This window comes from Dioscorea cayenensis, chromosome 11 (genome assembly GCF_009730915.1).
Source record: "Dioscorea cayenensis subsp. rotundata cultivar TDr96_F1 chromosome 11, TDr96_F1_v2_PseudoChromosome.rev07_lg8_w22 25.fasta, whole genome shotgun sequence".
Classification (NCBI taxonomy): Eukaryota; Viridiplantae; Streptophyta; class Magnoliopsida; order Dioscoreales; family Dioscoreaceae; genus Dioscorea; species Dioscorea cayenensis.
Window position 1 is genome coordinate 1,816,758 of NC_052481.1, and position 26,620 is coordinate 1,843,377.

At 30.8% G+C, this 26,620-nt stretch overlaps 1 protein-coding gene and 1 long non-coding RNA gene across 2 annotated transcripts; both read left to right on the forward strand.

Annotated features, from left to right (window-relative positions):
- The first annotated feature begins 2,337 nt into the window (after positions 1 to 2,337).
- On the forward strand, positions 2,338 to 5,537 carry LOC120271899. Its single transcript, XR_005540077.1, has 3 exons — positions 2,338 to 2,418; positions 3,015 to 3,154; positions 5,244 to 5,537. It is a non-coding gene; the product is annotated as an uncharacterized LOC120271899 (long non-coding RNA).
- Positions 5,538 to 15,659: 10,122 nt separating this feature from the next.
- Positions 15,660 to 19,012, forward strand: LOC120272456 (tricetin 3',4',5'-O-trimethyltransferase-like). The gene is made up of 3 exons (XM_039279282.1): positions 15,660 to 16,438; positions 16,912 to 16,976; positions 18,567 to 19,012. The coding sequence occupies exons 1-3, from the start codon at positions 15,703 to 15,705 to the stop codon at positions 18,861 to 18,863; spliced, it is 1,098 nt and encodes a 365-aa protein (XP_039135216.1). The 5' UTR covers positions 15,660 to 15,702; the 3' UTR covers positions 18,864 to 19,012.
- The last annotated feature ends 7,608 nt before the right edge of the window (positions 19,013 to 26,620 follow it).

Below are 26,620 nucleotides of genomic sequence, written 5' to 3' on the forward strand. Positions count from 1 at the left end.
ATAAATGTAAAACTGTGTTACTTTTACAAAATTTATTCATTTTACTTCAAGGAAACAACTAGTAGGTAGCACCCGTAGACGTTACTGAAGCTCGCGGGCCAGCTCACCGTCTCAATAAAACGGGCGGGTAATAGAAGCTATATGCGCCCGAGGCGGTCCAACGTCATGCGCTGCTTTCGGAAAGTCAGCGCGGTCATGGGCTGGGCGTCGGGCCGTGCCCCGCGTCTTCTAATATATATATATATATATAGTTTATATAATATATATATATATATATATATATGTACTATTATATCGTTATGATTTAAAATTAAAATTAAACAAATAATTTTGAATTGAAGTTTTAATATGCATTTAATTATATTTTTAAAAGAAATACTGGAGATAACAAAACATTTTTAATAACTCTGTTGATTTTATGAATATTATGATCAGAATGGATGCTTTTTATTTTTTGGCTTTTATTAATTTTCGTTAAATTTTTGTCGATCAGAAATTGAATGTAACGTTATAATCAGTAATGGGATGCTTTATCTCGTAGTTTTATTGCTTTTTTTAAAAAATTTTGTTGATTTTAAATTTATAATAGTGTTTTTATTTGAGATTTTCAGTAATTATCATTGATTTCGTTAGGTCTAATATTATAAATGGATGTTTTTTTATTTTCGTTAATTATCGTACGTTTTTTAATTTTTTTAATTTAGTTTTTTTATTAATTTATAATGAACGTTTCAACGTTTCATATATTATAACATTTATAAAAATAAAATAAATTAATTATTTTTGATTTTTGGCGGGTAGCCCGCCCAACCCATAACCCAAAACGGGTCCGGTCGGGTTGGCATTTTTTTCCGGCCCGCCATTTGGCGGGCTCAGCCTGCCTCCGCCCTAAATGGCGTTTTTTGTAGCGCAGGGCCGGCCCGCCCGCCAAACCGCTTGTGACTGAGCATCGGGCCGCTTAGCCCGGGCCCCGCCCACTCGACTCTCGACCCAGGCCCTGCTGGGCGTAGAACCCAGCGGGTCCGAGCCACAGTGAAGTCGGGCCCCGGAACCGACCCAGCCTCAGTTGGCTCAGGCGGGCCAGCCCCTGATTTGGCTCTCATCTCAAAAAAAGAAATTTTTAAAAAAATTCAAAAATACAGAAAAATCATAAAAAATTTGTAAAAAAATACAGAAAATTTGTGAAAATTCAGGAAAAATTCAGAAAATTTTCTAAAAAATAAAATGAATCAATTAAGACCCAAACATGAAGATCACAAGTTTCAAAAATAAGAGACGTCCCACGTATACACTCAAATTTCACTAAAATTTTTAAATTACACTAAATTTGAAAAATAAATGTACGGACTTAATTCATTTATACGCCGAATCGAGTTGCTTACGTATCCTCCTCGGGTGTGAGAGGAATCACGACCTCACGTAGTTTTGTTACACAGTGTAATCCCAGACCCACTTACTTAATCTGCACTCATCTAGTGCCCCTTGGTCTGGACTCAACGACTATCGAGCTGCGTGTGCTTCAGTGATGTTAACCATTATTCAAAGATATTCCTTTTTTACTAATATATTTTTTATAAATTAATATACATAATTTAAAAATATTTTTTTGTAATTTTATTTTTTTATTTTTATAAATTGAAACAAAATAATCTCAATATATATGTGATAAATAAGAGTGCCCCTATTTAAGAGAATTTAAGAGTGTACGTATGTAGGGACTTAAGACTTACTGAGTTAAAAAGACGATTGACAAAATAATTATTTTTAAAGAAAAAAATATTTATGAAAAATTTATTGTTTGATACTTTGATATTTTACAGATTGATTTATATAGTTTTTTTAATTTATTATATGGTCTCTTAATTTTTTATAAATTAAATATATATATATATATATATGTAAAATATTTTGATCCATATTTTACATCTATCCATATATAATTTTCTAGTAAATGTCAAAAATAAATTATAGCTCAAGTGGTTGGTTTTTGTTGTCCAAATTTAAGGTCATGGGTTTAAATCCCATGACCAACATGCATTTACTAAAAAATAATAATGCATTTAGTTAAAAAATAATAATAATAATATTAAAAAAATCCAACCCGGTTAGGCCCAGCCCGGCCCGCCGGGTCTAACCCGGTTTCGATCCGGCGGATCAACCCGCCGGGTCACGGGTTGGGAAAATCCTAACCCGTAACCGCCCGTCTACAGTATGGGCCGGTCATTGAACCGACGGGCTGGTTCCAGGCCAGGCCGGTTTTCCGGACGGCTGGCGCCCATGTCTAGAAACAACCAATATATATATATATATATATATATATATCTCTCTCTCTCGCTCCCCGGGGCTTCTCCTATTCACGCCGCCTTCTCCTTTCTCTCTATCTTCTTTTGGTTCTTTCTCACTCTTGACGCTGAGCAGGTATACGAGTTCCCAATTGAAGGATGAGTGATTGCCAAAGTTGCAATTTTTTTCGGGTTTTCCCCTTTTATGTTGTTTGATTCCGAATTTTATTTTGTAGTGTTTTTCATTTATTTGTGTTTGTTGATTTGGTTTTTTTTTTTTGGTAGTTGCTTGGGGTTTTGGTTGGGACAAATTGAGGTTTCGGATTAGGGGATTAGTATCTTATTGTGGCTAGGGTTTGGTTTGGATTTATCACCTAGCTGGTGAATTGTTGATTATTAGGAAGGAAAAGTTAATTTTTGACCTTGATGATTTTGGGTTTTAAGCAAAGTTTTTTTCAAACCTTGAATTTAAAATTATTTTTTTTTCTTTGTTTTCCGAGAAAAAGTAGGTACTTATCAATTGAAAGAAACATCAACGCATATGCCTTTTGATCCTTTTTCAATTTTTTGAAAAATTATTTTTTTCTCTGTTTTTCTCTTTTGATGTTTAATGCTTTATACTATGGTGTATTTTTTTTATTTTTTTTTTTTAGAGCTTTGTGTGTCAATTCTAGAAAGATAAAGCTTACTTATTTGCCTCAAATGTGAATTTTTCATTGGTTGTGAATGTAGGGATTTTCTTGCTAAGGTTGTGCTAGAAGGTTTGGGATACTATTAAGATCAAGACAGAGTTGCTAAAGACAGAGTTGCTAAAGGAGCTGAAGATATTGCAGTCATTTTGGTGATTGTGTTTTGAAACCTCATCATCTTTGGTAATTGATTTTTCTTTCCATAGGTTTTTGTGTAAATCTTTGTTATTATGGCTGGTTATTATAATTTTGTTTTCCTTAAGTTATTTAATTGAGAACAGTCATATTAATTGTCCTTGGATTCCCAATACTTTTTCCCTACCAAATTCTTCAATAAATCAAACACATTAATGCAGTCATGTAGGTCCTCCTTCTTTGTGGTTTCATTTCATTGTGTCGTTCTACCTCTATTTATATGTCAAACAGGTACATTTGTTAGAGTCGTATGTGAATAAGATGTATGATTTTATTATATTTAGACACAGAGATAGCAGGGAATGTCATGGATGGTAGTTTGTCTTTCTTTATATTTATATATATAGGATAGTAGTGAATCAGTTCTGTCTAGTGTTACTGTTTTTCTTTGATATTGTTTTTTTATGTTGTTTCTTGGAAGGAGTACTGCTTGGAAGTAATGCATTCTTTGAGTTATATATAGTACCATACCACCCAACAATGAAGCATTGAAATGTTTATTCATTGAGTTTTCAGTTTTCTTTCTTCCTACCTACCTTGATTTTTAATTTCTCTTTACTGTAATTAACCCACTGTACTTGAATCATATTAAGATGATTAGAAGATATATAATATATATCTTGAGGGGAAAAATAGATATCACGCTTTTGTTGTTATTTGTGTTCTCAATGTTATTATTAATCAATTAATTGGTTGATTGAAACTTATTTCATTCCAATCTCAGCTGTTTCATGGTTTCCTTGATTTTCACATTTGTGTACTTCTTATATATCTATAAATAATTGTGTTGCATTTATTGAATTTCTGAAACTTAATTAATTATAGAATGTATTCTATTGTACCATAGCACATATATTATGACAATGCCCAACAATTAATTTGCTTCTGTTGGTGTTCTAATAGTTAGTTATATACAAGAACTACACTTATTGATCATGGATTGGCTTTGAATTAACTCACAACTCAAATGAACAAAGTACATGTATTGCAATTACTTGATAATCACTTGTTAATTAAAACATTTTGTTTAGCATATATCAAACCTAATTATCAAGTGAAGGTTTCACAACCTCAATCTTGTTAATTAAGTTGGAGCCCAATTAATTAGTCTCTGTTCTAAATGTAGACTAATAATCAATTAATAAAAATTTTATATCAAAATAAGGACATTCATGTCAAGCAACATTTAAATGAACATTGATTTAAACATATTTGATCAATATATATACCTTGACCATCCAACCAAACCTAATTCCTAACGCTTGACTTGGCGCTTAAAACTGTTATATATTTTTACTCTTACTAATTTCAAATAACAAGATTTCAAACCAACATTATGTCTATCTATACTACAGTGATATCCTATCATACCAACAAAGCACACTGGATTTTTCCCCTTGATCTATGTGGAAGCATATGAATGAATGGGCAACAAGTGGTGTCCCACACTTGTCTTCAAAACCATATGCATCCTAAGCCACATTCCACTTCATCCATTCTCCTTACTCAAACGCTTTTGAAGTCTATCTACCTATCTTGTATAGATAGCTACCAATCTTCCTTAAATTAAAGTGGAGCCCTCATGTACACTTTCTACCTCCTTGTTCCTTTTTCCTCCTCCTTTAAACCAATGAAACCTCCAAGCATGTACGTAGGATTGTTAGTGAAGCTCAATGAAAAATCCTTCTATGCCACTTCTATCTTTCTTTTTATCATTAATTTTATCAAAAGTTGTATTAATTAGATGAGCTCAATCCAACCTAACAGTGGAATTACCATCTTTTAATGCCTTTTGACATGTTTAGGAGACTTGATGACACTTAATGATAACAAGAAAACTATATATCAGATATATATATATATATATATATATATAAGTACTCATATTGATGTTTATTTAATTTATGAAACTTTTGGTGGATGTTATTGATTGTGAATGGAAAGGATGCTCGCATACGACACTCAAAGAATGGCTTACCTTTTCTTCATATTTAAAAGGATAACCTCAGGATTTTTCTATGTTGTCATATTGAGCACTGAGAGTTCTACTTTTATATTATGGAATTGTTTGGGACAGGACGATGTGGCTGCCTTAGTTGATGGTAACAAAGATTACAAAGATTACAAAGACAAAGATTGGTGACCTGTTTCATCTTAACAGCTCTTCTTGGAGTAAAAATGGATTTTTAAAATTTGACGCAATGCTCAATTGGTTGGTGGGGCTTGTGTGATATGCCTCCATGTATACCAATATTTATTATAATCTCAGTTTATCTAGGACCATGACTATCAAAATTTAAGTGTTGTTGCTGGTTTTTAATTGCATGAAGTTATTCATGATTTTTCATTTAAATAAGTAATCTTGCCTTTATAGCCCTCTTTTGGCCATCTTTGGTACAAGTGTGTTGTAATAAGTCAGTACTAATCGATGTATCCCTATTATTTTGTTTTTAGTATGTTAAAATCATTTCGTAGAATACACAGCATGGTGTTACTTTGCATGTGAGTATAGGTTAGTGTGATGAAAAAGGGGATTGACTGCCAATACCATCTGCATTGGTTTTAGTATTTGTAGTTAATTTTCTTTAAAAACATTCAGCATGTAGGTAGTTATTGTCACTGTTAGGGTTGGTTTATAATGATTGAAAAGTCAAGAGAGACATGGTAGATTCCCCTGAAAAGCATTGTCATTTTTACCTAAGTTTAGCAAGGATTGCAATAAGTTGATCTGCACTCGACACAGTTTTAAAATGTGTTCTGGTTTTTGGACTAAAATCAAGTTGAATGGTTTGGTCATTGCAATTCCAACAATTTTTAAACTTAAATTTTTTAAAAAATAGGATAGTAAAATATTCTTTAAAATGAGATATCTATAGTGATTTAATTTGTATTAATTAAAAAGTCACCATATCTGCGTTTCACTGAAAAAACTCTTATGTTTTCCATAGTTTCAGCTTGATTTAGAAGAACTGATGTGTTGTACATGGTCCTAAAATGTTCTTTGATTTTAGGCACAAATCCTAACTGAACTTTTTGACTGTTTTAATTACAACTTCAATTTCCACCCTTTTTTTTTTAAAGTTTAAATTGATTGAAAATCTGGGAAAGTTAAAATTTTGTAAAATAAAAGAATAATAGCTAATTAATATAAGATTGACTTATCAAGTGCATTGAGTCATTCTTCATTGATTAAGAACTATTCAAAGTAAATCAGGCTTTTGTGGGTCTAATTATTGTTTGACCATATTTAATTATGTTTCACACTTTCATAGCTATTGGTACTGCTAATGATTTAGTTGTTCAGTGCGAGAGCTTAATATCACCTTAAGTTTAGCCCAATTTTTTAGCAAATGAGTCCCGTTCAAGTTAGCTAGTCTGGTTTCAAATTGTTTTCGAGCTAAGTTCAACTTGTTTGAGGTTGGCATGATTTAGGATTTAAGTAGCTTACATCAAAAAATGGAATTTGATTATATTTGTAGATTATGCTCTAACTAAACATGCAACCGTATCTTAAAAATATGTCTGATATATATATTAATAAAAAGAAGATTATTTTGTACATATAGTTTTACAAGGACATGTATAATAAAAAAACTTGAGGAGTGTATATATACATGTAATAAAATTTCTTCCATGGATATATAGGGATAATGAAATTTGATTAATTATATATAATAATTATTTTTTAAGATTAAATATACTAAACTGCACATGATATTTGTGTGTACATAGCAAGTCCTAGAAATTATAAAGTTCAAAATGTAGATTATCACACTGACACACTATATGATAAAGTTATATTGACGTGAAATAAAAAATCATGATATTATGGCCGATTATACATTACATAACTTGTTAATTTATCTCATATCTAATCAATGCAAATTTTAAAAAAATATCATTTTGTTGTACCAAACTTTATGATGTATGGCGCGAAAGGCTTCTTAAAACGCTATTTATATAAATTATTTTTTTTTCAGTTTTTGAATTTTAATAAAAACCTAGCTAGTGAAAATTACTAAACAAAAAAATGGTTTATTTTAAACAATTCTAAATAATAAATACATCAAATTGTCCTGCTTTGAATTTGATTCTCTTTATATGCCATTGACTATGGTTGTTCAATTGTGAATTGGTTGTTGTTCATTTTACTTGTACTGGGTGAATCCTTATTAGGCCGAACGTTTTCGGATTATATCTTCAAGTAGTCAAATGCAGTGTATTTATGTTAAATGTTACATTCTTAATTGATCTTGTAAGTGTTTATGCCCTTGATTACTCGTGATGAACTTAGAAGTTCAACTTTTCTGTTAAATCTTGGTCATGATCACATTTCTTATAATCTCTTGTTTAATTTATCTATTTATTTATATGTTACTTTAAATTCTGTGTGATTGAAAAATGAAGTGGCCTTGCTGCATAATGTGAAAGATAAACGGCACTTGGTTAAGTTTTGTAATAGAAAAGGATATCTATCCATTAATGTTCCTACATATTTTAATGATATGAATTATGATATGAACCTATAAGATTATTTATTTCTTGAACATGGAAGCAAGAACCAAGATATGAATTATTTCAAACATATCTATTATTTTTTTGATACTTTTGCAGCAGATGGACATTCCACTCTAAGATTTTTCAAGTTATATTAATAACTCATCATGTTATTAGATTGGTATTATGCTCAGAATTCTTGACTTGCTTTCTTTTTCCTACCATTATGAGGCCATAATAATTTCTCATGCTGTTTATACTGTAAAAGTTAATTGCCTATTAGTTGTGGTTTCCTTGAAGGCAAATATTGCTATGAAATTCTATTCATTTTCAAATATTTTTCAGAAACTGTTAGTGTGCTCTCATTATAGGTTGCAATTTACTTTATCAAAGTACTTTCTTTCTTTGTTGCAATTAGTAGGTTATCTTAAATTATTTTATTGTATATATTACATTATTATTTTGCTTCTCTTTCTTGAATGAGAAAGAGTTTGCTATGAAGAATTAATGCTGTTCTTTCCTGCTCTGCTCTGACTGTATAAATTTTAGAAATTAGGACTTCTTAGATTTGGCTGATAAAATCAACCATGCATACAAATTTGCTCCATATAGTTTCAAGTTCAGCATTCCTATTGCTGTTTGTGTGTGTCTTTAGTTTATTTATCACTAGAATTCTTCTAGATCCATTAATCCCTTCCACATGTGATCTTATAACTATAGAAACTAAAAAATCATTCTCATTATCAGATAAAACTATGTCAGATACCCACTTTTTATTTATAAAAATGGCCCTGATTGTGAGAACAATTTGATCTAAATAATAACAACAGTACAAGTATCTATTGGATAATAGCTAACATTAATAAGTAATCAAGATGCCTATAAGCTTTCTTAAATAAGCTTATCTGAGTGTGTCCATTCCAACACTAAATAGCACAAAGAACTGTTTCAATTAATATTCAGCAATTCAACAGAAAAACAATTAAGCACTTTCCTGTTGAATTTCTCTAAGTAGAAGCTTTATATTCTTTTTATAGTAACCAACACTATTTCCTATATCATTTATGAAAATATTATCTCTGTTCACAACAATATCCATTTAACAAAAGTTGGTTTGAAAAGATTGACAAACCAATAATCATAAAAGCAACAATAAACTAAAAAAATAACCTTAAATTAAAACATAGCCAACCTTCCTGTGATAATGCAATAGGAATTGTAGTTGCATACGTAAATAACATTGATTGAAAATAAATGTGTTAAGTCGAACTATGATATAATTTATAAGATTCTAATTAATTTTCTAATATGTTAAGCAGAAATGGATAAGAGTTGGATGCGTAAGTCACAATTAAGTCAAGAATACTTTGATGGAGTTGAAGAATTTTTTAAATTTGCATTTGACAACTCAAGTCAAGATGATATGATCGTATGTCCTTGCATAAAGTGTGTGAATATTAATTGGCAAACACGTCAAATAGTTCTTGAACATCCAGTATGTGATGGAATTCTACAAGGTTATACATGTTGGTTTTTTCATGGAGAGCGTGTACCGTCATCTACTCATAAGACGACAAACACATCTACAGCTCCATCAAAATCCTCACATCCAAACTTCTCGTATAAGACCATATAGCATGGAAGAATTGTCATGGGATGCTTTTAGCATGCATCAAGTTGATAACAAGGGTTTACCATCTAGTGGTGAATCTAGTGGTGAATTTAATGTTGGGGTGATTGATGGAGGTGAAATCATTATACCTATTTTATTATAATTTTATTTTTATTGTGAAATTATTTTTACATAATTTTTTTTTAAATTGCAGAATCAATTTTCTAGAGATCGGTAATGGTGTTGATGCTTTGGAGCTCCTTTATTTAGTTATTTTTTTGTTGTGTTATTTTTATTTGGAGCAAGACAAAAATCACAAACTTAAGGGTGCGTTTGGTTTGGAAGTAGTCACTTCGGTCTCCACTTCGGCGAACCAAACATGTCCTAAATGTTGAGTAGTTTTGGTTGTTTTTTATTTTTTATTTTTGTATCATGGTTGGAATGTCAAAAATGTTTGACTTCTAATTGGGTTAAAATTATTGAACATCAACAATTGTGTATGATGGTGTACATAAAAGGTCTATTTGAGTGTTGTAATCTTCAAGATTAATTTTAGGAGTACTAGTGGCTTTTATTTTTGAAAATGCCACAAAAATAAAATTACAAAATTTTAAAAATAGTATAATAAAATTAACATTAACGGCGTTTCTGGGTGAAACGTTGGCATACTCCACCAGTAATTAATATGTATGAGTTTCCTAATTTAGCGGCTCTTCGTTTTTTAAATGCAACTAATTTAGTGGTATTTTTATTTTTTTACACGCCACTAAATTAATGGATTTCTTAAAAGTTGCCACTAATTTAGTGCCTTTGAACAAATGCCATTGTTCAAAAACATGCCACTAAATTAGTGGTTATTTTTGTGAAAATAACCATGAGTTTTGGTGGCGTTTATGATAAAATGGCACGTGGTCTGTTTAGTGGTGTTTTTCCAAATAAATGTTGCTAAGTCAGTGGCATAAAATGACACGTGGTCTGTTTAGTGGTGTTTTTTCAAATAAACGTTGGTGGTGTTTTTCCAAATAAACGTTGTTAAGTCAGCGGCGTTTTGTAAATAAAATATCTTCAAATTAGTGTCTTATTTATGAATTTTATCAAAGTTAAAGCGGCGTTTTATTTAATAAACACTGCTGATGTGGCGGCATTTTATTGAGTAAACGCTGTCAATTTATCAACAAGTTACATCTTTTCTAGTTTTTTATGGACGCACCGGTAGGCTTTTTAGTGGTGTTTATAAACAACACAAAATCTAGGAAAAAGTGCTGTTGAATGTCAAAATCTTATGTTTTTTGTTCACAAAATATGAATAGCAGACCCAAATATATAAAAATTTAACTTCACATATAACAAATACAATAAGTAAATGGTTAAAATGTTGAATGTCATCATTAATCATTGTTGGCATGATAAGAAGATGCACGTTATTGATTAAAAGAGACTTCATTAATACTAATGAATTTTAAATATATTAAAAAACAATGGGTAATAAGGCCATTTTCTTTCACATAAATCACTTGCAAATTTACAATCTCCTCCACATTAACTTAAATAATATCATGGTCTTTAAAGACTAAACTTCGAATTAAAACATCATACCAATGCAATTATTGATAAATATTCTTTAAACAACTAATAAATATGTCAATATTGGTTTATGATATCAGCATGTTGCTTTTATGATATCATAAAACTAATAAATATTAAAAATACATAAAGCATCTAATGACTCAATCAATTAGGTTAGGTTTGAAGCAGTGAATAATAAAAGAATTAATTTTTTTTTATTAGTAAGCCCAAAGTTGAAATTATTTAAAGAGAAGTACTAAAGCGAGACCATTTTCCACCTTTTATTTAATTTTTATTTCTTTGAAAATAAGTCAAAATTTGATTTATTCCAAACACTAATTTTCCAAAATGGTTGGTGCCTTAGTTTCCACTTTTCTCATTTGTTTTCCCATCAATATCATCACCTAATTTTATTTGTTTAGTTAGAACTTATTTTTTCTAATAATCGTTGTATATATATATATATATGATAAAGATGTTTAAATGGTTTATATGAAATTAGTATGACTATTGTTATTATTTTCTATTTTTTATAAGTTTGGAGGTTTCTAAATTACATATGCAAATATATTATTTATTGGAATATATATATATAATAAAAATGTTTAAATGGTTTATATGAAATGAGTATGACTATTGTTATTATTTTCTATTTCTTAAAATGTAAAAATAGAGATTGGCATAATTCCATCTCTATATTAATATAAAAAATAGAAAGGAAAAATTCTTCATACATAAGGTTGTTATATATAGCCCTCAACTGTTATTTATCTTAATATATATAATCGATAAATAAAAATAAAACATTTGCTTATTAAAGTCTTGCGTTCAATAAATATCACCAACTTTATTTTGATTTTTGGACATTTATTTGTTAGAAATTTCTTTTATGAAATTATTATTATTATTATTATTATTATTATTATTATTATTATTATTATTATTATTATTATTATTATTTATGTTTAGCTCCCTACTCAACCTTTGCATTACTTATCTTGTGCTGAAAATTCTAGCACACAAGACATCAAAGTGTTCACATTAAAACACAATTTCATTGAAAAATCATCTCATCAAGAAACACACACACTTATGTAAATACCAAAAAAAATATCTTAAAATGTTTAGTTAAATAAATATCAATTTAATCATCTATATATTATTTAATTAATTAACTTAAAACATTAATTAATATTAATAAATACTAATATAAACTAAAAAAATTAAAATTAAAATTTCAATTATTTAATTTTAATTAATTAAATGAAAATGCCATTGATAGATTAAAAAAAATTCCAGTCAAATCAATTCTTAAAACACACATTTAACACAATATATTCTAAATAATTTTTCACACCCTTCCACCTACTAACTCATTATAAGAAAACATCATCCTCTTAAGTCTTACCCTTTATTGATTGTTTTGGGCTGACATGAATATTTCATAGTTTAAAAGACTATATATGACTAACCGGGTTCAAATCGAAGAAATTTGAATTGCTTCCATAAAATATCAACCATAGAAGATATTTTTATTGGATACTTAGAATTTTTGTATAAATTAATAAAAAATATTAAAATTATTACTGCAATAGATGAGTGATAATACAATTAATTTTTATATAAAAAAAATTAAAAGTTCAACTATCTTTCAAAATATAGTTAAAGATTTCTAATGAGTTTGTGAGGTGATTTATATACACAGTTAAAATAAAATAAATAAACAAATATTTTTTTAAAAAAATATTAATTATAAATCTTTGAAAGATTCAAAACTTCTCAAGTATACCTTATGATATTTGAATTTTTCGGATATTTATTTTTTTAAATTTATTTTTTTTTAAGTAACTACAGCTCACTCCATCATTTTATTTTATTTTACAACATGTATTTCTTGCTTAATAAATATATTTTTCATTTAACATTACGTATTTATATGGAACTATATAAGTTTTCACTTTATATATAACTTTTTTGTTTAATATTTATTTTTGATATTTAACTTCTAGGTTTCCATTTAATATTATGTGTTTCTATCTAGGTAGTCAGAATCGGACCGGACCTTTGAACCGGAGAAGGCTAAGGTTCAAAGGTCAAGAGGTCCGATTGCGATCGAACCGGGTCGAACCGGATTTAATAAATAAAAATATAAAATAAAATATATAATATATTATATTATTTTTAAATCAAGTACACAATCTATATTAATTTTTAAATCAAATACACAATTAAATATTACAACCATTATTATAGAATCGCACACTAAACAATACAATTTTTACATAGATCATGATTCATAGATCATAAAAAAATACAATTTTTTTTTCAAATTTTTTTATAAATGACACCCAAAATTTTATAATTCCTAAGCACCAAAGATTCATCATTTTCACCATCTCAACACCACCACTGATAAGTGTCTAAATGTAGATGTTTTCATGCATATATCGTATTCACTTTGCATGTATTTTGTGAGGTTTAATGCCCGTTTTGCGCTTAATCGTCTATTATTTGCTTTTGTAGGGCATAAGGAAGCCATGGAGAACAAGAAGATATCATTTTGGGCGAAAAGAGAAAAAGCAGAATTTCATACAACCCCCATACTACCCGAGTATGGGAGGGCAGTATCTGTATGCGATGAGATTGATTTGGAGTGTCTGCCCAGATTTCCATACTACCTAGTATGGGGGCCGTATGCACCCCGTATGGATCGCGAATCTAGGGTTTTTGGGTGCTATACGACCCCCATACGACCCCATCGACCCAGTATGCCCTCGGGGGTTATAAATACCAACTTTTAGGGCGGAAAAAGGGGACTTTTGGTGGACCTTTTTCTTGGCCGACTTTTGGGAGAGCACTTGGGAGTTTTTGGGCGACCTTGGGGAGGAGAAGTAGGGCAAGGAAGCTAGAAGATCATCCAATCCCAAGGTCCAAGATTCTCAAGGCAAGAAGGCAACATCATTCAAGGGAAGATCTACCACGATTTGAAGAAAGGAGACCCACGGCTAGAGGAGCGTCATTTGGCACTCCTTTGGCGGGGAAAGCGTCGTCGGCACATTCTTCACCTCCTCCTTCACCATTTCATCTAGGGAGTGTCATTTATGCTTTTTGTTTCATGTTTTTGTTTGTTTGTATTGCTTGTTGTGGGATGATGACACACTAGACCCCCAAGGCCACCGGGTGTTGGTGAACCTTGGGGGGGTTTTATCATGTATGTTGGATGATAACTTGTTAATTCTATGCTTGGGTAATTTTTGAGATCTAATCCATTGTTTTTCATGCTAAGTGCTACACTAAGGAGAAATCTGTGGCTCTTTTATGAGTGATGCATGTAGATGTGACTTGCTCGCATGTATTAGATCATGAATGGATTAGAAGGGGATACTTGTATCATCACGCGCGAGAAATTAGGTGTTTGGTAGCCCTCCATGTAGGTTTAATCCGAAGAAGAGTAGGTTTATTCCTAAGTGAGATTTCCTCGTACTTAATGCAATCGTAGGAATGTAGATTTGGGAAGAAATTCCTATCTATGTTTGTATAGGATTAGTGTTCAATCGCCGAGAAATTGGGGTTGCTCTAATCTTGGAATCTCATGGTCCATTTTACCCTTGCATCTTTAGATCATCATCCATGTTGCATGATAACCCCTCAAGGGGATCCTCATCCATAGGCCTTTGCACCTCATTGATTTTCTTGCTTGCTTATTGCTTGTTCTCTCTAATTTGGTCATAATCTTGTTTTAGTTTTAATTACTTTTAGTAGAGTAAACCCCATCACTTGAGTTCTTAGGCTAGATAATAGCTCGAGAAGGAGTAATAGGAGATCCTTAGCCCCGTGGAATACGATCCTCGTGTCTTCACACGAGGTATTACTTGGCGATCCCGTACACTTGCGGGGAAGCAATCAACCACCCACGGGCATCATCCGAGAAGCACCAAGCCCACCGGCAAGAAACAAAGGACAATGTTTTCCTCTTCCTCCTGAGAAACTAAACTCCCTTCCAATCCCCAAACTCTGCTGATCTTCATCTTTCTCATCCTCTTCTTCATCTTCTTCTAGATTTTGTGGAAGCTTTGAGTTGTAAATAGAGAAAGAAGGGATTGATTCAAGCATTGGGTTGGGTCGTCGAGAGGAGGAAGAAGATTCATGGCAGTGGTACGGCGAACTCCGGAGGAGGAGGATGGCAAGGAGTCGGAGTAGGGGGAGGAGAGGTTGTAGGAGATGCTAGGATGGTGGTTGTTGTTGTGGTGAGGGTGAGGGCTTTCATTGATGCAAGAGTTTAGCATTGGTGTTGATGAACTCCTCAAACCGATATTAGGGTTTTATATTTTATATTTTTATTTTTTAATTGATAGTTTAAACCGGGTGAACCGGGCCAGTTCATCCAGTTTAAAGCTTTTTTATTTAACTAGTTTTATGATTGAACCGGACCGACCTAGTGCTCAAAAAAATAAAAAATAATAATTTTCTTAAAAAAATATCTAAATTTAATTGGACAATTATGTATAAGTAAAATGTTGTTAGGGGGGTTTAAAATACTTCCACCTATACTTAAAAAAAAAACTATTTTTTAATAAAAAAAATATAATATTAATATAATATTATCTATATTATGATATAATACATAATTATTAAATTAATTCAGTGGAATCACTTGTGTCCAAGCAACCAGCTAGCCAACAACCATTACTTACCCAAACGGTTGGTGACATAGTGACATAATATCCCCCCACCCACTCTTTTAAGTGGGCCCTATCCTTTCCCTACCACCCCTACCCCTTAGACCCCTCAACTCTCTCCATTACATATCTCTTTCACTCCCACTCCAAAATCAATCATCACCACCACCACCACCACCACCATGGGCTCCTCTGCCACCACCACCACCAACATCACCATCTCCGAGCAGGCGGACGAGGAAGCATGCCTCCATGCGATGCAACTTGTCAGCTCATCTATACTCCCCATGACTTTCAAAGCCGCCATCGAACTCAACCTCTTCAACATCATCTCCGCCGCCTCCCCCAACTCCCTCTCCGCCATCGAAATCACTTCCCTCCTCCCTTCCTCCACTCCTTCAACCCCAATCATGCTTGACCGCATCCTCCGTCTCCTCTCCAGCTACTCCATCCTCACCTGCTCCCTCTCCACTGACCCCATCTCCGGCGCCGTTACCCACCGTTACGCCGCCGCCCCCGTCGTCAAATACCTCGCCCAAAACGAAGATGGCTTCACTCTATCCGCTCTTGGCCTGATGAACCAAGACAAGGTCTTAATGGAAAGCTGGTACTATCTTAAGGACACTGTCCTTAATGGAGGGATACCCTTCAACATGGCTCATGGTATGACTTCGTTTGAGTACCATGGTACTGATCCAAGGTTCAATAAGGTCTTTAATGAAGGCATGAAGAATCATTCAGCTATCATAATGAAGAGAATTCTTGAAAAGTATAGAGGGTTTGATGATGTGAAGGTGCTTGTTGATGTTGGTGGTGGTGTTGGTGGTACTCTTGCTCAAGTTGTTGCTAAACATAAGCATATTAAGGGTATTAATTTTGATCTTCCTCATGTTATCTCTGAAGCTGCCCCTATTCCAGGTATTTTTCTTTTAACCCTTTTCATGTTCCTTCATCAAAGTAATATTTCTTTGTACCTATTTATCTGTATATAATTTTGTTATATATATATATATATATATATTTTGTTGTTGTTGATTTAGATAAAGATAGGTTGTTTTAATATATTGTTTTTAATATATAAATATTTGAATTTAGAAGAATGACACAAATTTTTTTACTATTGTTCGTATTAATAGAGGTGAATGTAGGTTTTATTAATGTTTGATTAACATAATCAAAATATAAATTCTTCATAATATATGTATATATATATTTATGGGTTTAAGTTATTTGTATATTTTCATAGATAATTATTCATTAGTGATGTTTATTTACAACTATTAAGATAATAATTTAATGATTATTATTTATACAATGCTCATGAATTAGAAATTAAAGAAAATATGAGGTCTAACAAGATTTGTCTGGTTGTGTGTGCTTTTTTGATGAAGGTGTGGAGCATATTGGTGGGGATATGTTTGAGAGTGTTCCAAGTGGGGATGCCATTTTCATGAAAGTGAGTCTCTTTCTTCATTTCTTTTTATTTATTTCAAATACTATCATTTTAATTAATTTATAAAAAGTTGTTATGCATTATTAGCATATACAATGAGTTTGCTTAAAGGTTAATTAAAGCTTAATCTAATTAAAGAAGGGGGAAAAAAGAATTTTGCTTATATTTACTGTTTCAAGTCAATGAGGTTTGCCAGAACTTTTATTTGGATATGATATTTAATTAATTAGTTGAAGTTGTGCTGGCATTGCTTATTTATTTCTTTATTAACTTTTCCATGATTTGAATTTTGATTGGATGTCATGGGTTTGGTCATGAATTATATTTTTGGTGAGTTGTGTGAAGTTTTGTTGTAGACTTGGAAATTTGATTAAAACTTGTTAAAATATTTATTAGACAAGGACTTGTACTTTGTTTTGATCCTCAAAATTTTTTTAAATTTTTTTTCAAAAATAATTAAAAAAATGAATGGGATGTAATCTACTTTGTCCGGATAAAGACTTTATATGATGGCATGATGGTGACTTGCACTTGGAGATTCCTCGGTGTATATATATATATATATATATCAATTAGTATTATTGTGGAGGTATGATTAGAGGTGGGCATGGGCCAGTTAACTAACCCGATTGATCTGATCCGTTGAGTTACGGTTCACTGGCCCACCGACCCAGACCTGGCCCAGCTGGGTGTAGAACCCGTCGGGCTAGGTTGGCCTGTTAAACTCAGCGGATTTGGGTCACAGGAAGCCGGGCTCGGAACCGAGCCGGCTTCCATGATGACCCGGCGGGCTGGGCCGGGTTAGCCCATCCAATAAAAATAATTAAAAAATTCTAAAAAATTCAGAAAATAAAAAAGGTAAAAAAATCAGAAAATTCAGAAAAACGGGTTGGGACCGGTGGGCCGGGCCGGGTTGCAACTCGGTTCTAAGCCGGGTCTGGCCCGGCGGGTTGACCCGTCGGGCCACGGGTTGGGGTAAGACAACTTGTAACCGGCCCGTCTCCATGATGGGTCAGTTATGATTTGTTGGTCCGGCCCGCCGGGTCAGTGACCCGGCGGGCCGGTTCCAGGCCGGGCCGGGTTGCCGGATGGCCGTGCCCACCTCTAGGTATGATTGGTGATTTATATTTCTATTTTCCTAATTTATTACTTTTTTTTAATTTGTTCCTATGTCTTATTTTCTAAGTATGTTTTAAAGAAAAAGTGATATAAATAATAGAAGAAGGGTGTTAAATATGGGGAAAAATAGAGAAAGTAAATAAATAACTTAGGCAAAGTAAATTAATTTTTTTTTTTAATAACTTCAAGACCATTCTTTAAATACATACATTTCTAAGAGAGTACATCATTATACACAATTATGCACATCTGTAATAATAAATATATAAATTAAAAATAATAATTAAGTCATTATTGTAATAGCCGAATGATCAAGACATTTAACTCTGATAATATGGAAAAAAAATTATTTACTAATTTATTTATTTAAGCTTTTATATGCTAAATATTATTTTGTTTGCAACGTTAACCAAGTAAAATTATATCCTTTATTACTTATACAAATAAACATTACTAACTTGTTGAATTTTACAGTGGATTCTACATGATTGGAGTGATGAGCATGGTTTGAAAATACTGAAAAATTGTTGGAAAGCTTTGCCTGAAAATGGAAAAGTGATACTGGTAGAGTGTATACTTCCAGTGGCACCAGAGAATACATTTGCAGCACAAAGTGTGTTTCATTTGGATATGATTATGTTGGCTCATAATCCTGGTGGTAAAGAGAGGACTGCACAAGAATTTGAGTCTATGGCTAAACAAGCTGGTTTTTCTGCTATGAAACCTTATTTCAGTTTTGCTGGGGCTTGGGTTATTGAACTGTTTAAATGAGTAGTTTTTATTACAAGTTGTTTATCTGTCTTTGTTGTGTCTTCATTTGCACTTGTGATTGATGTACTTTTTTTCTTATAAGTGGCTGATGGATGTGGTTCAATTTAATGCATTTGCTGATCTTAATAACAAAAATGATTGTGGTAATAGATGTTTTTTTTTTTAATTTCATATTTGGGATGTTTGAGTGTGGGATTAGAGTGTGAGTTAATTTTTTAAAAATATTTAATTAAAGAAAAAACATTTTTATTTGAGTTAGATAAATTTGATTTGAATTAAATAACTTAAAATTAAAATTGATGAGATGTTATAATAAGATAGTTTGAGGAATATATTTGTACCTCAACCAATCAAGATGATGTTGATATTAATTTTCATGATAGCTAAAGAAAGGGATAATTATTTATATATTTTGTACAAATTCGTTATATATTTTTATTATTATAATAAAATTTTATGCATTTGTGGTGTATTATAAATTTATAATATGTAGCTTATGGCTTTTAATTTTAATTTTTTTTTAAATTACAACACTGGTTAATTCAAAAAAATCAGCTTAGTGTTGAAATAATTAGTGTTGAAATAATAGTGTTGAAATATCAGCTTAAATTGATTTTAAATTAAAAAAAATCATTAGTATATCTAATACAATCATGAATTGCAATGAAAGTGGAGTGTGTGTCCTCGAAGAAGATCAATATATATATATATATATATATATATATGTAGAATCACATGGTGGTATCAAATAAAATATATTCTTTTAAAAACATTTTGATTATAGTGAAATTCTCTAGTTGTCTCTACTCTCTAGAGGTGGGCACAGACCAGGTTAATCGAGCCTGCCCGATTCAGTTCATCAGAATCTGGACCCAGAACCGGCTCCAGCTTTGACCGGTGGATTTTTACTATTTTTATTAATACTTTATTATTAAATTTAAATATTTTATTTACAAGTTAAAGTTGTTAAACTTTCAAAAAAAAAATAGGTGTCGTGTTTGAACTGAGGACCACCAACTTGGGATAATCACATTAACTAGATTTGCTCCTGAAAGCCTTTCTTGTTTCACTATAAAAACATAAATAAATATAAAAAAAGTTGCAAAAATAAATATTTTTTTAAATTTAATCCCAAACAACAAAAAGTTTAAAAATAATTTATAATAACTTAAAAAAATTTTTAAAACATATCAAAAATAATTTTTAAAAAGTATAAAAAAAGTTACATTTTTAATTTGTTTATTTATCAAATTAAATTATTAGCACTACTTTTTTTCAAGTGTAACAAAAAAATTACATATCAAGTAGTGTTCTTACTTTAAATTGAAGTTATCATCAACTTATTTATAATAAATAATTATGGTTGGCTCTAGATTTCACTTTGGTCTCTAACTATAGGGTTATATATTATTGTGCTCATCATGTTGTCATTGAAAAAAATTACTAATCAAAATAATATGATGTTAGCCATTATTCAAAGATATTCCTTTTTTACTAATATATATTTTTTTTAAATTGATATATATAATTTAAAAATAATTTTTTGTAATTTTAATTTTTATTTTATAAATTGAAACAAAATAATCTAATATATATGACAAATAAGAGTACCCCTATTTAAGAGAATTTAAGAGTGTGCATGTGTAGAGACTTAGTGCTTATGAGCTAAAAGACGATTAACAAAATAATTATTTTTTAAAAAAATATTTATGAAAATTTATTGTTTGATACTTTGATATTTTAAGATTGATTTATATAGTTTTTAAATTTATTATATAGTCTCTTAATTTTTTATAAACTAAATATATATGTAAAATATTTTGATCAATATCCTACATCTATCTATATATAGTTTTTTCAATAAATGTTAAAAAAAATTATAGATCAAGTGGTTGGGTTTTTGCTATCCAAGAACTTAGGTGGTGTTTGGTTGGATGTAATTCTAAATACAGTGAAGTTCCAGTTACAATGTAACTGGAAATACTTGATTTTCAAAATAAACTGCAGTCAAATCTTGTGTTTGGTTAGGTGCAGCTGGAATTACTGTATTATAATATTTTTTGTTTGTTTAGAAGGATTTGTAAATCTGGAATATATGTATATATGTGTATATATGCATATCTATGTACATGTATATCAGAATATATATATATATATATATATATATATATATATATATATATAAATTTATGTATATGTGTGTATATATGAATATATGTATATATATACATATATGTATATGAGAATATGTTTATGTAAACATACTATGTATAGGTATATGTATACATGTGTGTATATGCATATATGCAGGTGTATATATATGTATATATATATGTATGTATGTATATCTAAACATACCTATGTATGTTTATATATAATATATATGCATGTATATGTATATATATGTGTATAAGTATATGTATGTGTGTATATATGCATGTGTATGCGTATGTGTGTGTATGTGTATATATTTCTATATATGTATATGTATAAGTGTATGTGTATGTATAAATATATGCATACACATTAATATATATATATATATATACATCATCCATAGATTTTCAACTCTTGGGATTTCGACTCATGCCCAATTTAGGCATAAAATCAAATCCCTCATTGGATGTAATCTGAGTTACATGAGTTTTTGGAATCCTGTGAACCAAACACTGGATTTCTTAAAACCAAGTAACTCAAGTTACTTATAACTTCAAATTCCTCCAAACAAACACTACCTTAATAATAATAATAATAATAAAAATTACAATAACATTAAAAAAAACCCAATCGGTTTGGAATTTGGAGCCAGTTTGGAACGGGTTTTTAACCCGTCAGGGTCACGGGTTGGGAAAAACCCTCAATCTGTAATCGGCCCATCTGATGAAGGGTCGATACTGGGTCAATGAACCGCCCGCGGGTCATTGAATCGGTCGACTGGTTCTGGACCGGGCCAGTTTTCCGGATGGTCTGCGCTCATCTCTAGTTTTCCCTTAAGTGGATATTGATGGGCATGTTATTTATTATTATTATTATTATTATTATTATTATTATTATTATTATTATTATCTTTTATTAATTTAGGGTTGAGGGACCGCAATACACAATGTCTACTATTATGTTATCAGAATAAAATTTTATTATGATTAACTGATTATAAAGTTATACATATTCATTGACTATAACCCCATTAATAATTTTTTGATTTATTAGCATAGTTCTCGACATGGGGTGTTTGTCTCTTAGAAAGGAAACAACTTTGAACTTCAGCTCATACAGGGTGAAAGCACATGTCTATTGAGATAATAAGGGGTTGTTTGGATTGGCTTTTAACAAAAGTGTTTTTTTTTTAATTTTGTAGAAGCACTTTTGGAAAAAGTACTTTTAGAATAAGTTAAGTGCTTATGCATATTTTTTTATTTGGATGTATTAGTTTCAGAAACACTTTTGTAGTTGTGAAAATGTTTGGATGCTTAGTTGAAAAGTACTTTTACAGCAGCAAATTACTAAAATACCCTTTTACTGGATTGACTGAGGGTAGTTTAGTAAATGTACTCAACCAAATAGCTTATCAAAAACAGCTTATTTCCATAAGCTGGTCTTTGGCAGCTTATAAAATAAGCTGTATTTGGGCTTATTTTGCCACTTCAGCTTATTTAAAAAACCCATCCAAACATAATAACAAACCTCATAAACGCTTAACTTATAAAATAAGTGTTTTTGGATCAGCGATAAGCTGATCCAAACAACACCTAACTCCACACTTATGCAAGCTTCCAACGTAACTTGTTTATATTTAAAATAAAAAAATACAATCAAAAGTTATTTTTAAAATAATTTTTTATTAATAAATTATGATCCCAGCATGCCTATCAACTTTTTCTTCTTTTTGGAATATATATGTATATATATTTATCAAAAATCAAATTTTTTTAGTAAGGTAATCTTCAAATAGTCCTTCAATGTAGGAAATTTGAAAATTTCACAGTATTATGGTTATGACATGCCTGTCTAGTTTACTTTTTTGGCAGCATAATAAACATGTTCTTTATAGTATAATATCAGTCTATTCAAATGACTGCATTTTTTCTTAAAAAATTAATAATAAAAAAATTCCCAAATCACACAGTCATATTTACATAACTTTCAAACTACATAGACTAATATAATAATCATCCATACAACAGTAGAGTTGGTATTTTTTTGTTTTTTTCTACAACTTAATTTCGAATCAGCAATTAGTAGTTGGATTACACCATGCATATATAATAATAATAATAATAATAATAATAATAATATTAATAATAATAATAACAAATGACATTGACAAATCAAACTTTTTCACATTGAACATTTTTTTCACTAAAAGCATCATCTTATCAAGAAATATAAGGATATTTATATCCATACATAAATAATAAAAAAAAAGCACATTAGTCGTTGATGAATTCATCACCCATTAAGTGTTAACCATTACTTGTGGTTCATATTTGACTTGGAAGAAAATATGATATATATATATATATATAGATATATATGAAGGTTCTTGGGATATATGTAGATTACGGATATATTAATGTCCTTGGCGACCATATTAATTTAGGGTTTAGAGACCACAATACACAATGTCTACTATCATATGTTATTACAACAAAATTTTATTATGATGAATTGATTATGAAATTATTCGTATTTTATTGCTGGAGGTGTAGTTCAGCATGGCTGGATCCCATTTGCTCTTCGGCCACCGCCATCGGAACTCTGGATCACCGAGATCGATTAGGGTCGGGTTTGGTGATCCTCTTCGTGGGGGTGGATGATGTGGATGATGTGAGGGATGTTGGGCACTAGCATCACTACACTTTATGGGACTTTCAGCGGTATTTTTATCGGTTTTTAACGGTATTTATAAATGTCGCAACATTTATTACCGGCGTTTTTAAAAAACGCCGTAAATGATGCCCTAAAGAAAACATCGGTATTTTAGCGGCGTTCCTCAAAATAAACACGTCATATTCGCAGCGTTTATTTATAAAATGCCGGCAAAATTGGAAGCAAAGTATACATATATGAGCATCAAAATAGTGGTGTTTTTTAAATAAAAAGCCACTATTATCGCGGCGATCATTAGCGTGAACGCCGTGCAAAAGTGTGGTCTGTAAATTTACAATAAACAAAAATCCTCAGCCAATCAACATCAATCCACAAACCAGATACCTAAACAACTCATCCAAAGCCACAACGCGTTATCAACCAACAAGATTGGCAAGCAAAAAATAAAAATAAAATAACTCCGAGATAAAACACCAAAGAAACCCTAATCAAACCACAAATACCAACATATTAAGCATTAAAACATGATAAAACCTAAATCCCAACAATCAAACCCTAGATCGCCACAAGAATTCATCAAACAACATAAACAGAAGAACAAACATAAAAACCAAACAAAGATCAAAGGTGAGAAATGGAAAGGAATTGAGAGAGCTTACGCTGGTGAGTGAGCGAGGATCTCGTGAGAAAGAGGGAAAAAAAGGAGAACGGCGGCCCGGTCTCTCCAATCGATCAAAGAGGAAGAGTGGAGTAGGGAATCGTTGGTGCTTATATCACAAGTCGAGGAGTGGATAGAGAGAAACTAGAAGCGTGGGGAGAGAGAGCCCCAAGAAAAAGTTTTAATGTTTACATAAAACTTTCCTGGCATTTATTACTATAAACGCCGTTATAAAAATTTTTATTTTCGCGGATAATTTTAACCATAATCCCGCCAATTACATCCGCTGTGTTTATTTCATACAATGCTGCCATATCAATAACTATACCGGCATTTATTAATATAAACGCCGCTAAATTAAATATATATTTTCCACATATTAATTTCCCTAAGCCCATAAATTACATTACCGGCATTTATTTAACTAAACACCGCTAAATAAGAAAACTTACCGGCGCCTACTAATATAACCGCCGCTAATTAAAATTAAAATTTTAAAACTTTAATTCCTCTTATTTTCCGAGTTATTTAGGCGCCATTTATTTCAATAAACGCCTCTAATGTAAATCTTTTTAAAAATGAAAATTATTTAAAACCCAGAAAGAATTAGGCGCCACAAAATTAAAAACATTGGCGGGGTTTATTAAAAACACCGCTAATAAAACGCCGCAAAAGCCCTACTTTGATGTAGTGCATGGAGACCTGGAAAAAAGAAAGAAAAAAAAGGACATAAGGTGTTCAACGTTTGGCCTCAAAGAAGTGATAGAAGATATTCACACAATGGTAATGATCTGTTGCACCTTCCTTTCATCTCTTCGCTCTCTTTTTACCTTCTTTTGGTATTTGTGTGTGTGTGTGAAAGATTTGAAGTATTTCTTGTTCTTAATTTGTTCAATGGTTCTTGCTTGTTGATGAGAAGAAGCAATGGCAAAGGAAAAGATAAAGATAAAGAATGTAGACAATGCAATGCCTGAGAGTTTATGCTTAGTTTGAGATTGAGAAGATTAAGTTTATATATTTTGATGATGTTTTGTATGTTCTTCTGGTTTTCGTTTATGCTTAGTTTTTGGTTTGCTTTTTATTGTATTTTAAGTTTTTTTTTTTCATCTAATGCAGGATAGTAATTGTAATTATACGGATCATATATTAAGATCATTATTTGTCTTGTAAAACAAATTTTGTTGGAGTAATTGTAATTTATTTGGATTAATAAAATTATTAATTTAGATTTTGTTAAACAAAAATTTGTTGAAAAAACTGTTATTTTTATTAATTAATGAAATAAAAAAATAATTTTATTTCCCTATAATAAATTAATTCTCATATGAAATACTTTTTATTTTTATATTTAAAATAGGATTATAAATAAAATTATTTTTGTTTTAATATCTATAATAATTTTTTTTCAAATCGGCTTTAAATCCGTTTGACAATTTAGAAACGGTTTTGAAACGACAGATGAGAAAGGGATTATAGTGCATGGAAGAAAAAAATTTATAAAATTTCTTCAAAACCATTCTGAATTCTTGACACTCTTGGGGGTAGAGAGAAAAAATTTATAAAATCCTTTAAGCCTACCTTGAGGTCTTGACACTCTTGGGAGTAAAGAGAAAAATTTATAAAAATTTTTCAAACCCACCTTGAGGTCTTGACAATCTTGGGGGTAGAGAGAAAAATTTATAAAATTCTTTGAAAGCCTACCTTGTGGTCTTGACACTCTTGGGGTAGAGAGGAAAATTTATAAAAGTTATTCAAACCCACCTTGAGGTCTTTGACACTCTGGGTGTAGTGAGAAAAAATTTATAAAATTCCTCCAAACCTACCTTGAGGTTTTGACACTCTTAGAGGTAGAGAGAAAAATTTATAAAATTTTCTTAAACTTATCTTGACGTCTCGACACTCTTGGGGGTAGAAATAAAAAAATTCTTTGAACTCACTTTGAGCTCTTTTGACACTCATTGGAATGAAAGAAAGAGTAAATGAAAAATTTTATGAAAATCTGTTTTTGAACTCACTTTGAAGTCATTTGAGACTCATTGGAGTGAAAAGAAGAGTAAATAAAAAATTTTATGAAAATCTCTCTTTAAACTCACTCTGAGGTCTTTTGACACTCATTGAGTGAAAAGAAGAGTAAATAAAAATTTTATGAAAATATCTCTTTAAACTCACTCTTAGGTCTTTTGACACTCATAGAGTGAAAAAAAGGGTAAATGAAAATTTTATAAAAATCTCTCTTCGAACTCATTTTGAGTGAAAGAAAGGGTAAATG

Coding starts and splice junctions, on each gene's coding strand:
- LOC120272456 (XM_039279282.1), top strand. CDS start 15,703: ATGGGCTCCTCTGCCACCACCACCACCAACATCACCATCTCCGAGCAG. Junction 16,439..16,911: donor TGAAGCTGCCCCTATTCCAG/GTATTTTTCTTT, acceptor TTTTTGATGAAG/GTGTGGAGCATATTGGTGGG. Junction 16,977..18,566: donor GGGATGCCATTTTCATGAAA/GTGAGTCTCTTT, acceptor TGAATTTTACAG/TGGATTCTACATGATTGGAG.